The following is a 16,561-nucleotide window of genomic DNA, read 5'->3' as shown; positions in this document are numbered from 1 at the left end:
AAACATCATCTTATAGACCATAAATATATATGATTTCTGTCAATCCAAAAGTAATTTTAAAAAATCAGAATAAAAAGAGAATAGGAGCTGAGGTTACAATGCTGCACAGAGCAGATCAGCAACATTGGCATTAATCAGAGGAGGTTAGAAAGGTGGAATCTCAGGCTCCACCCAGACCTCCTGAGTCTGAACATACGCTTCATTCAGGATGCCTGGTAATTTCTATGCACATTAATGTGTGAGGAGTGCTGTTATTTACAGCTGATACTCAGAGTAGATGGACTTGTTTGGAGTTTACTGATAGCAGTGAAGATCTCTTAGGTAGCCAGCAATCTGGGTACTAGAAATCAGAAAAACGTGTAGAAAGCAACGGACTGATAAGCAATGGGTTGTCATAATGCAGCTGAAGAAATAAAGTTGTATGCAAAGCCTGAGCTTGCAGAAATTCAATGAAACCACTGAAGTAATCACCTTGAAGACTACAATTGGTCATTTTGTATTGGTAACACTAGACTTAGAATTTTTCCATTACTATAATTTAAGAGACAGCAGCTGCACCTGTGAAAGTAAAACACTGAGTGCTACTCCTGCATGACCTGGGACCGGCCACTTCACCTCCCAGCATTCTAGTATCTCCAGCTGTAGACAAAGAGTTGCAATTTTTGTCAGCAATGATATTGAGATCCTCACTTGGATGAAATGTATGCAAGTGCGAAGTATGATTATTATTTTAGCTGACAGATAAAGACTGGCACTTGTTTTTGAATGCTTTGTGAAGCAAACCACACAAGGATGAAATTATGCCGATCATCTTTTTTGTTTTGCCTACTTATGGAGTTTGATTGAACTTGTCTGAATCTCATGATAAATATGCAACCTAACAAAGGATTAAATGAAAGATTATTTAATTACCTGAATCAGAGCTTGTAAAAATGTATATGTGTTTGTGGCAGGTGAAGACAATTGGTGTAATTAGTATCCATGAATTTAGGAAAATTGTGTCTACTAGGAAAATGTGTACACATTTGGCAAAAATTGAGTGACAGGTCAAGATCTCTCCAAGCTAAGAAGATTATGTCAACAGATGCATTCCCCATCTGCTCACTGAATGCATAAAAAAGGAAATCACATTTTTTTCTCTGCCTACCAACTAAAGTTCCAGATATACTCAGAGCCCATGGATAAAACCGTACTAATAGCCAAGACTGAGAAAGAGAAAACATATTAAGATGAAGGAAAGCTATTTTATATAAAAAGAAAGGTATTGTAAAAGATATACTTTTTTTCTGGCATCATTAGAAACTCATACTTCCAAGGTATAATCTAAAGAGACACTAGAATAAAAAAATTTATGATTGCTCCAAAAACAATACAACCGAAAATACAGTGCATGGCGTTATCTTGAAAATAGGTCTTGAAGTTTTGAATACCTTAGATTGTATAATCAAACAACATTTTTAAATCTCCCATTTTTAAGGGTTGGGAACTTCTATGAGACATTGAAATCATACAGAACATTTTTATCTGCTAGGAGTATAGTGACATTTATGTATCATATGGTGGTGTTTAGGAGAGATGGTGAAAATAAGTTATTTAAATTCAATTTAAAATAGCATAAATTTGTATTAAGAAATTCACTGTGCAGTTTACTATTCCTTCAAGTGTTCACGTATTTACAAAGGCTTATTGTACTTACTTTATGACAGGATTGTGCAGGGGCTTGAGCTACTGTAAAGACCAATGAAGACCTGCTGTACCTGTCCATCCCATCCCTTAGCCCCACACTGGTCCTTATTCAATTCTGATCAACACCAGGTTGCACATTCTTATATCTTGTCTCACACATCATTTATATAAATTACTCAAACATTAGACTGAAACCCAAGATCTTAATCAATATTTTTCAATGGCTGTAATTACTGCCATTATTTCTTGCTACTACAAAAATAAATCCATGTGAGACAATACTAAGAAATAAAGACTTCTGTTATTTGTTATATAAAAGTGTTTTATAAAAGAGTATCTCTCAGTGCTGAGGCACAAGAGGTGACTGTGATTTTTTTTCCCTTGGGGGCAAAATGTTTCCAGGATCAGTATTTCATAAAATGCAGAAATTCTCAACTAAGCTCAGTGCCTGTATTGCATTATCAAATCCAGCCACCCAGCATTCCAACATAATACTAGCTATATGTGGACTAAGTTTTACATCCATTATATTATTTAATCCTCACAACAAAGTCTTAAGGAAATATGATGCAGAGGAGAATAAGAAGTAACATTACATCAGTGAAGCTACTTAAACATGGGAGAAGTATACCAGGTCCTCTAAAAATGTAGGGCAGCAAAGACTATTCCCAAGCCAATAGCAGCTCTGAGGAATCCTAGATGGGGTGGAAATAAAAAAGCTGTGTTAGTTTGTAATTCCCTTTTTGAGTCTATGGAAGGGTCAGTGTGTAGGATTATCACTACCTGGACAGGTCCATTATCACAGAGGTGACTCTGTTCGTGCTTAGCAGAAACAAAGGCGTGGCCTGCACATCTCAGCATCTGCTGATTTGTGTGGCTCCTGCATGATCCTGGGAGAACAGAAAAGGGAAGAATCTTGAGATATTCCAAGTTTTGACGGTAAACTGAACGTCTTGGAATCACAGATGGTGTTTTCATTGCTCCTTCCTTCTAACAGGACTGTGGAAGGGCTAGAGAAGTCTTGGATGTGAACAATCAATTATGCAGATGGTGATGGTTTGGCCAAGTTTTAAATTCCATACTGATGGGTTCATATCCACAGAAGAATAAAGAGGAAGAGAAAGGAGGAGAAAAGAGTGGAATAAAAAAATGTACAAAGAAAATATAACAGTACACAAGTAGGAGAAGAATGTGTATTGTTTCCTTATACACAGTCTCTTTAAGTACAAAGAATCAGAAGACCACATCAAGAACAGCCATCCACAGAGTAGTGACCAGGGATGTAAAAAACTTAGCCAAGTTTCAATTGACAAAGAACTCATTAACTTAATTGAACTTGTAAACTGACATTCATAATGTAGATGTGCTATGTAGGGATCAGAAAAACGGGGAATTTCCCAGAGAATTCAAACTACCCATTGAAGTCAAGTTTAAACTAGACTATTTGACAAAGTAAGATAAGTGAATTCTAGCAGAAGTCTTCCAAAAGAGACCTTTTTTAAAAAAATTATGGAGGTAAAACAATAAGAAAAGGATTCCTAATACGGAATTTCTGCCTTTTCTTAGAAACTTTGGTATACTCATGCCTTTAGACTAGAAAATATTATATAAAAACTTAAGCAGTCATATAATACCCATCTTTAATATATGTACTTAGAATAAAAAGGGACAGATTTTTCAGTAGTTTAGTAAAGGGATTTTTATGGTAAAACCACGAAATAGATAAGGTTAAAATGGAAAGTGATATGAAAATCAAAAAAGAATTTCAAAATGTCAGGCATTACATTCACTCTTACCTTCGAAATATACAAATTGTATGTATGTTGTGTTCTAGGCATTGCCCTGAATCCAGAAAATACTGAGATAAATATGTTTCTCCCTAAAAAGGAATTCATAGCCTAGTCAGAGAATAGAAAGTTATATATGATGCAAGATCAGATCTAAAATTATTATGTGAATATCAGAGGGAAAAAAAGCTCTGCAGAGAAAAATCAAGAATCAGAAGTTTGAAAGGAGAGAAGGAAAGCAAAAAGCAGGAGTCAGAGAAGAGCTCAGGGTGTAAAGGAGGGACTCTCATTGTATTGAGTCTGAGTAAAAGGGAAATACAGGATGTGGGATTTAAAACAGGAGATGGGGCTACTGGAAGACGTTTTAATACCTGATCAAAAAGAGATTTTATTTCTACTGTAAGTGGCAGAAACATTTGAAGATTTTAGGCTGCTGTTGAGGTATACAGGAAAAATTTGGTTCCTCTGATCAGAATGATTTAGTTTGTTTTCTTTTTATATCTCTTTGCAGTACTCTGGTTTTAAATTGTGTTTAGAAGACAAATCTCCTGAGCTGGAAAGAGGCTTGTTCACAAAATAGACCCAACAACATTTTTTGTTTGTTTGCAATTCCAAGTCTTTTTACTTAAATCTGTGGCTTGAACCTCACCAACCTCCACCCTCTGAACGCAGATTCTTTGTTTTTTACGTTTGATTAAGAATAACATCTTTCCTGTTTTAGAATGAATTCTGTTAGCAAGCCCAGCACGAAGCAGGAAACAAAGTGCTGTAAAACTTGACTGCATTTTCTGTGGCGCAGTCGTCACCTCCGGTGTCAACATGGTCTCCACCTTCAGGAGGTACTGCCTCTCTTCCTGACAGCTGGCTTTGTCCTTGTAAAGGGAAAGATCTCTTACCTGACAGGAATTAATTCCCTCATGTGTCTTTAATGAGGAGCAGGGGTGTGTCCCCAGAGACCCGGTGACAGAAATCTTCCTGACATAAATTGATCATTACACTCTTCTAGAGCTAAAGAAAGCTATTTCCTTTTCTTTCCTCCTTTTAGTTCACGCTAACATAGTAATTTGTTTTCTGAAAATGTTAATGCTTGTTTGCATTCCTGGAGCCCGTCAAGACCCTGGATTCCTATTCCAAGTTCAGGACCTTGAAGTTGAGACAAGCACTCGGTAAAAGTTAGATGTCAAGGGAGTGGCCACGAAAAGGAGAATCTTCGGTCACTTTAGAAGCCTGAAAAAGCAGTTCATTGAAGTGTGTGTTTGTTTTTTTTTTAACCCTGTGGTAAATGTTTTTCTTATACATATAACTTGTCATGAAGAGAATTTACTGTGTTTAAATGCGTCTGCTATTATTTTTGGAGATAACACTATTTGATGCTGAATTAACATTTCGGGCAGCTTTTACCTTTTGTGTCATCATGCTTTTCACAACCTGTAGTGAAAACTGCAAAGCTCACTGACTTCCTGGGGTTCACTGTTTCACTTCTTAAGTGTGAAGCTGAGAGCTATTTCTTGTCTCTAGAAATTTTAGATCAAGTGAAAAATCTGGACAAGTATTCGGTCAGATCCCTTGCGTTCCATGCCAGCGGAAGGGCAGAAATAGTTTGGCCTGGGAATTTCAGTGCAGGTGTCACCAGTTGGTTGCCTAAAGCAAGGAAAAAACTCCTTCTGGCCTTTTTAAATGCCTGATTTTGAGCGAGTGCTACCTCCCGTGGGCCTGCCAGAGACAATCAGTTTCAGAACGCACTCACAGGAAGTGGACTGAATTAAGTCGCTGGATAAACTAAGACTGTGTATTTAAATGTTGAAGAAAATCTGTGTAAAACAAACAGTCTCAGGTTTGGCACCACTGAAACTGAAGCTGCTCTTTGTTTTGACCTGATGGCCTTTAGAGATCTAGTTGCTTCTTGGAGTTTTGCGATTTTTGTGGGTAAAAGCAAGCCATCATGCAGTCTTTTATTTTTAAAATTTTTAAATTTTGTTGGTACAATTTAGATATACATAATAATCACATTCATCATAGTGAATTTATACCTGTACATGATGTATCTTGATAAGGCAGTGATTTATAAAACACCAAGTGATACTACAATGAAAGCAAAATGTTACAACATTGTGTTAGTGTTATGAATCTAGTCAAAAATTAGAAAATATATGTGTCCCGCTTTCTGAAATGTAACTCTTCCTCTCTTTGAGGAACACAAGTGCTTGTAAAAAATAACTGAGTCAAATTTAATTTTCTAGTGGTCTCACATGATTTAAAAACATGGATGTTATTGTTAGGAAAACAACTTCTCCAGTGAAATTTGTTATTAGTTTTAAGTAGAAAATAAAAAATGACTCTTCAGTGCTGCTTACATATTTAAAGACCATTTTCCTTTCAGGATTTGATAAACACCAAATGTCTCACCACCTAGCAAACTGAAAAAAGAACATCTACACATTTTAGGTTACAATTTCATGAGGTTCCCAGTTCTCCGAATCTCACAAGGTTCCCTGGACTCTCACGTTCCCGCAGTCTTATCCATACCTGTTCACTATTCAGGTCTTTTTCTTTCTCCTTTACTCCTGTTTTGTAGCTTTCCATTTTTCAACAACTCTCTCCTTAGCAGATCCTGTGTGAGCCTCGCTTACCACCCTCACCACCACCAAAAGACCCTGTGCCTCTGGACCTATAATAGTGTGAATCTCAAAAATCGCAAAACCAAGCAGGTTATTCTCAGTGTGCCGAGGGCTGTCCTGTCATACAGTCTGTGGTCCTCCACATTGTTTCAAGTATCTGATAACTTTTGTGCCCTGCTCTGCATTTCATTCATTCCAAGAAAGCAAAAAACATTATCAATGTTGAAGGGGCAATGGATCCAGACCTCCAGTTCTTTCCAAGAACCTTAGAATCACTGAGTGAGAGCCCCAGACTATGTATGCATTCAGGATGAGTATGGCTTTAGATCAGGGTGTATGTTCACCTAGATGCCCAGCCTACTCATTCACGATGTGGGTTTGACTGCATTCAGTGTTTGAGCAGCCTTTCAGACCGGCTTCCTAAGAAATCTCATTTTCATGCTACTCTGAAACCTGGGCACACTATATACTGCTAACTGCTGCCTTTACTTCTGGTTTATTTACAGGTAACCACATTGACTCACGAGGTGTCCCAGCTAGGTAAAGACATGAAGAATGTGATGCAACTTCTGGAAAATGTTCTGTCACCTCAGCAGCCATCCCAGCACTGCTCTTTCCGTGCTGCCCCTGTATGTCCCTCCCGGGAGAGCTTACAGACCAGGATGAGCTGGAGCACACACCAACCTTGCCTGCACTTGCAAACAGGCACGGCTGCTTATAACCAAGCACAGCTTTGTCACGGTAACTTCGCTTCTGACATTTGGAGTGTGGATCCCTCCTCTGTGGGGAGCAGCCCCCATCGAACTGGAGTTCATGAGCAAATTCCTGCAGACAGTGACCTCTGTCATTCTCCAAACCTTGAATATTCACCTTCCCACTACCAAGTCATCCAAGAAGGTCATTTACAATTTTTAAGGTGCATCTCTCCACGTTCAGACACTACACTGACACCTCTGCAGTCTATTTCAGCGACTCTATCCTCCTCCGCCTGCTCCTCCTCAGAAACATCTTTGCACCTGGTTCTCCCAAGCAGATCAGAGGAGGGCAGCTTCAGTGAGGGGCCTGTTAGTTCTTTCAGTCTGGAAAACTTGCCAGGCTCTTGGGACAGAGAAGGAACAGCATCCGTCTCTACTAAACCCTTGGAGAACTTTCCCCTGGAAGTTATCACAAGCACAGCAGAAGTGAAAGACAACAAAGCCATAAACGTATGATATCAGCACATAGGATACAGCTGCCAATTTCAAACTCACAACTGCATGACAGCTTTAGTTTGCCGTTTTTTGCCTCTGGTGGACATGAAGACTAGCCAAGATGGGAATCCTGCAGGAAAGTGTAAGGAGCCAGGGGAAAGCAAAGCCACCTCCATACTGTAGCAAACAATTTCTAGATCCTAGAGCATAATAATATAAACATTTTTCTGTACAGGTATTAAGTTACTGGTCTGTTTGACAGACTTTGGTAAAGTCCAGGGATGTTGAGAATCTTAGCAGCTAGAAGTCCCCGATAAAGATTTTGTGGATTAGTTTTGTCCCAGGTGGCTTTTGTGGAGTGCAGCAAAGGTTTTTCCTGAGTGCCTGTTTGTCATTCCTGAACAATATCCATAGCTCCGTTGGCCTTGGGAGTGTACAGCTCCTGCTGATCTATTTTTCTTTTTGTGAAGGCAAAGGGACAATTATCACTGCATGTCCTCTCCTAGACAATCAGTCAAATAGAGCTGGTGGCCAGTGGTTAGCTATTCGCACGTTATTTGCCATGTAAATGACAACATCTTTATTTATCAAAAAGAGAAGCTATTTTTATATCCTTGGTATGAAAGATGTATTTAAACTATTTAAAATATTTATAAAGAAATGAATGTCTCCTTTTCATTTTGGTAAAAAAAAAGAAGCTTGCTGTTTTAACAAGAAATGCACTGCTGTTATGTATAGTAGATCAAAAATTTATTAGTAAGAGGATGTAGTTTCGAAAGGAATCTCCCTTTCATCTGCATGCAGTTTGCAACAAATGTATCCTCACACTTCTGGATTACAAAAGAAAAGTGAGGTCATATTTTATTAATGAAATAAAAACACGGACTGAGTATCAGTGAAATGAGCTTCTGGTGTGGTGGGAGAGAGGTCTCCACCAGTTGGCTGACTCAGGCCCAGGATCTGAGTTCAGGCAGCCCCTCTGTGCTAGCAGATGTCTGTCCTCTGGGCTTCACACTTGGTGGTTCGGGAACCCAAAATTGGTTCCAAAACTGTGGAGCATGTCTAGGTTGAGCTACTTGGGGCTCAAAGTGAGGAAGAAAACTCTGAATGTGTCCTTTCTCAGCACCTTTCTTTTAGGAAAAACCAGCAAACATTTCCAAATGGAGCTACAACTTCTGAGCAGCGACTGCTGCGGGCGGATACCAGCATGCCTTGGGTCCACACTTGACCTTTTTTCTTTCAAACTCCCACCAAGCTGTAAGATATGCAGAGCCGTTGCTGGCACTCCTGCTTGGCAGGGGAAGGAAATGTCCCAGAGATGACGTAGCTAGGATGCCAGCACAGTCTACATCTCACACCAATCAACATGCATACTCAGATGCTGGGGTTGGCAATGATTTCACCTGAGCTGTATTTTATGCTGAGGAGCATAAAGGACTTGAGCAGCCCAGATTTTCCTAGAAGGCATGTTGAGGTCATATCCTGGAGTCCTCTTGTTTTTACTTCTTGCCACAAAGAATAAACAGTCTAAGGCTTGTATCATTAAAAACATCTAAACAAACCAAAAGTTCTGATGTTCTGAGTCATATAACCTGAACCTAGCTAGGGCAGCAGAAAGAAATCTTTTCTTAGAAAATTGAACACAGTAGATGTTTACTAACTACCTCATTCAAGATGTGTTACCTTTCACTCCCCAACCTCCAAAGTTCAAGCTCTCCTTAAGTTAAAGACTGAGGCAAAAACAGCATTCCAGATGTCATATAGTCATTTAAATCCCCCCTTTTTCCTTGTCCTATCTAATAATTTTGAAAAATATTCAAAAAGAGCTCATGGGTGTTGATTCATTAATATCTACCTGCAAACTAGCACTACTGTTACTGAGGTCAACAATAATGATTAATATGCACCAGTGAACATTTAAGCATTCATATATTTTGTGGCCTCATATAATCAGCAAACAATGCTAACAATTATTTGAGTGACTTGTGGTCTCTATTCCTATTATGTGTGTCCCAGATATGTGACTGCGACACAAAATTCCTTTTTCATTATCACAATGGCATTGTTTTAAATGGTAGACCTAATACCCTAAAGGCCATTCTGGGTACTCCTTCCTTCAAGTTCAAATCCATCCTTTCTGCCTTATGAAGCTTTACTGGTAAATCATTTATTCCAAAATCAAGGAATACAGTATTTGCTTTACTTCTTAAGCAGGCAAAACATTGGATGAATTAATTTAGCTCTGAGGGTCTGAGAAAGCCCCAGTGAAAAGGCCTGAAACATCCCCAACTTCCACTCAGTTAATGTCTTACCTTTACTCCTTATAGCTGATTCTGCAGGCTTAGTTAGCAGCCAGCTCCCAAACCTGCACGGAACATCAGCTTGGCTAAAATGAGTGGGCCCCGGGGAACAGGCAGAGTTCACAGTGGTTTCTTACACAAGGGTACCTGCCTCACTGAATGACGCCCACATCACTTCTTCATGGCCCTTTCCCTTGTCACCTCTCCGACACACAGAACTCTGCCACACTGAAGCCAGCTCAGAATGATGCAGTTTTGTTTTATTTAGGTTATGCATGTTGTGATATTATTCTAGGAAATGAGAACCTGAAGCTTTCCTAAGTGTTGGATTTTCTAAGCATTGTTGCTATTCAAATAGCAGAGGCTCTTGTTTTTTCACTAGGGATGCATTTTTGGATTCTTACATTTTTCTCACCTACCCAGCCTTCACTGAAGGAGCAAAACAGGTTCCCACGCGGGACAGAAACAGTCATTTTTAATTAAATGTATTTCACTGAAAAGTAACACTGGGAATTGAAATCTTCTATGTAGTTCTACTTAAAAGAACCAGGAAAATAGATTACATGAGACTCTATATTCATTCAATTACAAGAAGAATTTTCTGACAATTAGAACTACTTACAGTTTATTCTTTGTCTTCAATAAGCAAAGTACACTCTCAGAGACTGTGGGACCCCATGACAGAAACAGTATTTTCCAGAAGGGCTCTGCATTGGTATAAGGTTAGCAGAATGCCTACATGGGGTGCATTTCAAACACAGAAAACCTGGCTTCAGCACAAGCCCTTTGGCTGGGGCCTGGAAATCTACCATCAGTCAGCTCCCTGACTGACTCACATACACTGAAAATCAATACACACTAGCATCTTCAGAAGCACAATTTTGAATTCTTGCTCATTCATGTTCAATGGAATAGCATCTAAATTCTATTAAAGACAGCTCTGACTTTGTAGTATACAACTGAGAGGCTGGATTAACCCCAAAATCAGTAGTTCTCAAAGTTTTGTTTGAATAGTATATTTTTGGGAATCTTATGAAAAAGGTCCCTGACCCCTCAGATGTGCTAATATTGGGTGTTTCCAAGAACAAACACCAGAACCATTGCACTGAGCAATAATCATCCCCCCTAGGTAGCGAGGAGTTGGGTGTATTAGAATTTAAAAACCCACTTAAAAGAGAAGTTTTTGCAATACTGTTTCTGCACACTTCCTAACACACCAAAGATTTTTTCATGAAAGCAACTGATTACTTTTCTAGAGAGAGCTGAGAGCATGCATCACTACTTAACTAAAAACTGTGAATACCCACTATGTGCCATACCTCACAAGTACCTCCGGGTTTGTCCTGGGTCTTTGTTTAATCATTTCATTTGGGCTGGGGGAAGGGGAAAAAAAGGAGGTGAAGGTTCCCTTCGAAGTCTTGTAAGTTAGTCCGTAAACTCCCAGACAGGCGGGAATCCTAGGTGGATGTGAAACTAGATAGCAGCGTGGTTAGTGGGTGACAGGGGCTATGGAGGGGGTGGCAGTGCTGATGTCACAGTTACGACTTAAAGTAGTAAAAAGGAAAAAAGCCCACTCAGCCTAGTTCTTGCCAAAGCTGCTGCTCCTCATGAAGTGTATGGTCAATTTCCTAAGGCCACTTTTCAAGTCACTGGTTTTATATCAAAAATCCGTGACGCTCCAGAGTTTTCTTGAGGGTCAGGGACACTAGCGCCTGGGCACAGGCCCGTGCTCTAGTAAAGGCCGCCCCCAAAGGCTCTCTGGCCTTCTTTCCTATTATATATGGGCCAAAGTGCTGGGAATCCACATGGTGTGGAGAGAAACACCAGAGTTTTGAAGGGACGCAAAGGAGTGCTCGCTACCAGCCACCCTTCCTTGCTCTGTGATCGCAGGAAGGTTCCTGAACGCTTCTGAGCCTTATTTCTTCATCTACAAATTGAGGATTAAAATGTGTCTAATTTGCAGGGTGTTCGTGGGGTTTAGCGAAGTACTTTATGTCAGAGCACGCTGCCTGACATACAGTGAATGCCGAGCATGTGTCAGTTCCCCTCCCCTGCCCTCCCAGCTCCTGTTCCTCTCCCAATTCCCCACCTACCCTTCATCCCTTCTCTCCCTCCTCAAGCCTCCACCTGTCTTTGCCCTCAACCTCCTCTCCCCCAGCTTCTGCCTGGCTGTCCCTTTTCTCTCCTCTCTTCTCCCCTTCTGCTGTCTGCGGACTCTCCCTTCCTCTTCTCTCATCTGTTCTCCTCCTGCTCTCTCCTCTCTCCTCTCTCCCTCCCTTTGGCGGCCCAGGCTGACTTCTGAAAAATGACAGCCCTTGACTTCTCTGCCTAAGTGACGGCCCAGTGTTCATACCACAACTCCGCCCTCCATGCACAGTGACAGCACTGCAGTCAACATTTACCTTGCAAAATAAAAAAGTTGTTGAGAAGGCAGCAAGGCAGCAAAATGCACTTTCTTTGGTCCCAGCTTCAAAAACTCCAACCTCAGTGGCTTCTGGTCTGTTTGTCTGAATGTGAATAAAGTCCCCAAACTCTTTACAATTACAGAACTATCTAAGAATATTGCTCACTAACATGAATCCATTCCATAAGTACATCCCATGGGATTTGGTTTGTATTTGGCCCATAAAGTGTCTATATAAAATCTGCAATTGCTTCCCATGTCTCACATACATACAGCTATCACAGAAGGCCTGAGCCCCTTCAGGCAAAAGCGAGGACATTCTCTGGGGAAGGTGGCCTTGCCCCCTTGTGCTCCCCTCCTCTGGCTAGAAGCAGAGCTGATAGCATGTCCACCACTTCATGCGGGTGCTGTAAAGCTTCCCTAGGATTTCATGGAATGAGGAGTTCCCTCCAGAGGGAGTAAGCTAATGTCACTCCCTACGGCTCCCGTCCTTAAAGAACCTGTTCTTTGGGTTGCGACTTTCAACACAGTCCCGAACAAAGAGCTAATAAAAGATGTGAAAACAGCACAGGGTGGCGGGGAGCAGCACATCCACACCTGGTATTCCAGGGATTAAATAAGCTGTTCATTCTAGGGAAAATCAGCTGGGTGGGCAGAATGTATCCCCAAGGCAAAGTGTGCCGTCTCAGACTTTTCCCCTCTGACTTAGGTTTTCTCCCCCCATGGATATTAGAAACTGGGAGTTTGATGCTGAAGCCAAGCCTCAGAGTTGTTCTTATATTTGGCTTGATAAAAATAGAACATACATATGTGGTATATTTGAGTATTACAAAGAATATAATGGGAGGAAATGAAATGAAAAAGTGTGCCTGTGATTTTTATTTTTTTTGAAACACCCAGTATATTAATCTGAAGGAACTATTTTTATTTAATAATTCCCTCTGCGGTAAAGAGTACCCTACTCCTTTGGCACTCTTGCTTTCAGTAGTCAAATATATATAAATGCGTGTGTGTGTGTGTGTGTGTGTGTGTGTGTGTGTGTGTGTGTGATATATTTTAAGAATACTAAAACCTTTGAACTCCAGTTGGTAGTTTCTTCTTCATTGTGGTTTATTTTTTCCTGAGGGAGAATTATTTCTGAATGCATCATGACAGCTGGCATTAAAGTTTACTGAGGAAGGGACTCAAACTCAGCTGTACTTCTCCAGGAACACACAGCCCGCTCTGAGTAGCTGCTGCCACATACCCAATGCTGTGTGTGTCGGGGACCCCTTGCTAGGATTGGGAGTGATGTTCAGCGGACCCCAGGATGAAGCAGTTGCCTGAAAGTTGCCATGGTAACCTGTTGCCCACAATGAGTCTTAAGAGCTCCTCCTACTCCAATCAGAAATCAAATCAAAAAGCCACCCCTAGCTTCTACATAATGCCCCAAATTTATGGTGCGTAGGTTTTTAAAAATTATCACAGTAAAAGACATATTGCAACCAATCCCCCTCAAAATACTCCCCCTTCACTTCGAACACACTTATCCTATCCCTGTTTCCTCTTTCTGAAGTACTTCTGAAAGTCCTCATTCATAAGTCTTTAGTTGTACGATCATGGCTGCTTAATGAATGATTCGAAACATTTACCACTGTAGGCATTTTGACTTTGAAGAAGAGCCAGAAGTCATACAGTGAATAAGGCGGGCGAGGACACACCATAATGTTTTCACAAGCCTGCGTTTCCTTTGGGTGGCACTCAGCAGCCGCATTCACATCTTTTGTTACACCTCATAAAGATACTCATGAAAGAAAACTTTCAGAACTGCTTCAGAAAGTGGCAAAAATAGTGGGATGTTTTCACTGAAAAAAAAAACTTTCTAAAATTTAAACATTCACCATAATTTTCAATCAACCTTTGTATTTCAGCCCAGAATATGGTAGCTCTGGTTATCTTACCTGAAATCCAAATCTACGAAAAATGGATAAAGGAAATAGCATTTCTGACACTTGGTTCTTGAGTATTGTCTGTGATTTAACAGTAGCAGCAGATTCATCTGAGATCTTATTAAAAATGCAAAATCTCTTGAGAACAGTGGTACATACCTATCATTCTTGCCTGGAAGGCTGAGGCAGAAGGATCACAAGTCCAAGCACAGCCTGGCTAGTGATTAAGTGACATAGGAAAACCCTGTCTCAAAATAAAAAAATAAATTTAGAAAAATAGATTGGAATCAGAATGTAGTTCAGTGCTTAGTTTAAAAATCCTCAGTTAAAAAAAAAAAATGAAAACAGCAAAATCTGGGATCCCATCCCAGAGCTACTCAATCAGAATCTGAAATTTAGTTAAGATTCACAGAAAACGTGTGTACGTGACACAGCTTTAGAAACACTGACATAGATATTAGTTCTTCAATCTGGCTGCACCTTGAAATCACCTGTGTAGTTTCTAAAAGACAGACTCCCAGCCACAGCCTTAAAGATTCTGATTTAAACTGTCAGTGTGGGGCTCAAGTACACTATTAATAATGTTCAAAAACTCTCCAGGAGACTCCAGCACTTACCCAAAATTGGAAAACACTACTCTAGGAAAACAGTACTCTAAACGTTGCCCTGGCCAGCAGCAGCTGCACCAGGAGCCTGCTTAAATGTCTTCTAATTTTGTTGTTGGTACTGTCCTTGGTTTAATTCCTGGATTGATACTTGACCTTCCAGATATGGCTGGTCTTTAGGTTTTGAGTCTCCAATGACTCTGAGGCAATCTCATTTTCATTATACCAGGAAGGACAACTGATTTGGTCAATCACAACACCTCAGCCCAAGTGACACCATCAGCAACACAATCGCATCAAGCACATCTTATAAAATGACAATTTGTGGTAGTTATTAATCTATAACCCTTAACCATGTGAATTAAATCAAAACCGAGGACCAGCCCAAAATCTGTTTATAGAGAATAAACTCTTCAATACTGAACTTTAACCTTTATCATGGGCACTTAGAAGGCATTGGGGACAGAACAATAGATAAGTAGAAGGATAGAAGAAGGTTAGAAGTGAGGCCAGAAGACAGAGGAAGATCACACAAACTCTAGAAAACTGTTGAAGACAAGAGGAAAAGACAGAATGAAAGAATAAAGACAAGAATAGAACAACCTTAAAGGCAATAGGGAACTGTACTCACTTTCCTTTGAAACTAATGACAATCAAGAAAAAGAGAAAGAGAGAAGAAAAGAAAAAGAAAGATGAAATCCAAATTAGGGCAGGAACAGGAACAAAAAAGGAGATAAAGAACAATGTGGGACAGTCAGAGAATAAGTGAAAACAAAGAAAAGGAAGAAAAAAAATAAAGATTTGAAAAGCATAGGAAAAATAAAAATTAAATATAGAGGAAAAGAAAAAAAATTTTAAATAAAAAATAAAAATGAAGGGCCTCCTTCAGGGTTTGTCTCTGCTGTCACAATTGACAATGTGGCTGGTAGTGTGCGGATCTAAGTCAATTAGTCTCAGCAAGCCAGGAGCAGACCCTTGAGATTCAAGCTGATTTCTGGCTGCAAGGCACAAGTTGAGCTCCCTGACCTCCTTCAGGGTTGAACTCTGCAAGGTTCTATAGTGCAGGTTCCAGCTGCCTTCCCCTGAAGAAGTCCAGGTTCTGATGTGAGGTGCTGTTCCCTCCAACTTACCAACCAAGGTGGTCTGATGTGCCTTTATTGCAGAGATTCTCTTCATTCTTCCAGTGGGCTTCAGTTTTCGTGAAGCAGCCTGAGAGAGGCCCTCTTTCTCTTGCTCTCTTCTGTTCTATCTTCTGGAGCTCAGGTCAATGGCCTTTGTGACTCCCTGTGCTTCTGCGGTGTGGATCCAGGTACTGGCACAGCCAGGAGGCCAGAGGCAGCGGGGTGGAGGGGTGATGGAGTAGGCACCCACAAGGCCCCACTCACTGCTCGGAGGCTCAGGGTGGGTGGTGGTGGGGTAGCAGCTCAGCTTCACACAGCTCAGCTCCTCCCCAGTCCACTGGCTGCTCGGCACTCACTTTCAAACAAGTCAATTTTATTTTTGTATATACAATAACTATACTCTAGAGTTTATATAATTAGACTACACTAAAAGGTCTGTTTTTATCTAATATGTAGTGAAAACTAACTTTATAAGATTTACTGAAGTAAATATAAAGAATAATATTTGGACTGAGATTAACTGAGTTCCTAAATCCACTGCTTGGTAAGACAGGGAAGGGAAGGAAGCTGATAAGTTATACATTTATTGAGCAAATAATCACTGTGAGCAACTGAGGCTCAATCACGCTAAAGGAGCTCTGAGAGCTACCACAGCACATAACTCCTACTTAAGGAGGAGGTTAGGATATCCACCCTCCATCTCCTATCTTTCAGTAACTGAAAGCTGTATCCAGAGGTGAACACCCCACCACATTCCTAGCTCAGGAAATGCCTTAACAGAGGCCCAGGTGCCTGTCCTGGCATGCATGGGAAAATGTGCGCAGTGGATTTGGGCAGCCTCCAAAAATCACCTGCTACATAGAGTATATATCCAGCCCAGGCAGATGACAGAAACCATAAGGTAATTTGAAGAGGAAATGCT

At 40.5% G+C, this 16,561-nt stretch overlaps 2 protein-coding genes across 8 annotated transcripts in view; one reads left to right on the top strand and one right to left on the bottom strand.

The window, feature by feature from the left end:
- The window catches only part of Kcnh8 (potassium voltage-gated channel subfamily H member 8), a 318,111-nt gene extending 310,246 nt beyond the window's left edge, over positions 1-7,865 (top strand). The window contains exon 16 of the mRNA XM_010612815.2: positions 6,598-7,865. Within this exon, the coding sequence (XP_010611117.1) occupies positions 6,598-7,302 (705 nt within the window). The 3' untranslated portion in view covers positions 7,303-7,865. The remainder of the gene's footprint in view (positions 1-6,597) is intronic.
- LOC104854315 (immunoglobulin-binding protein 1) overlaps positions 1-16,561 on the bottom strand; it is a 563,742-nt gene that overhangs the window by 331,064 nt on the left and 216,117 nt on the right. The gene's annotated exons all lie outside the window — the stretch shown is intronic.

This window comes from Fukomys damarensis, unplaced genomic scaffold (genome assembly GCF_012274545.1).
Source record: "Fukomys damarensis isolate Sample0158 unplaced genomic scaffold, DMR_v1.0_HiC HiC_scaffold_28, whole genome shotgun sequence".
NCBI lineage: Eukaryota > Metazoa > Chordata > Mammalia > Rodentia > Bathyergidae > Fukomys > Fukomys damarensis.
This window is presented reverse-complemented; position numbering and strand designations above follow the sequence as displayed.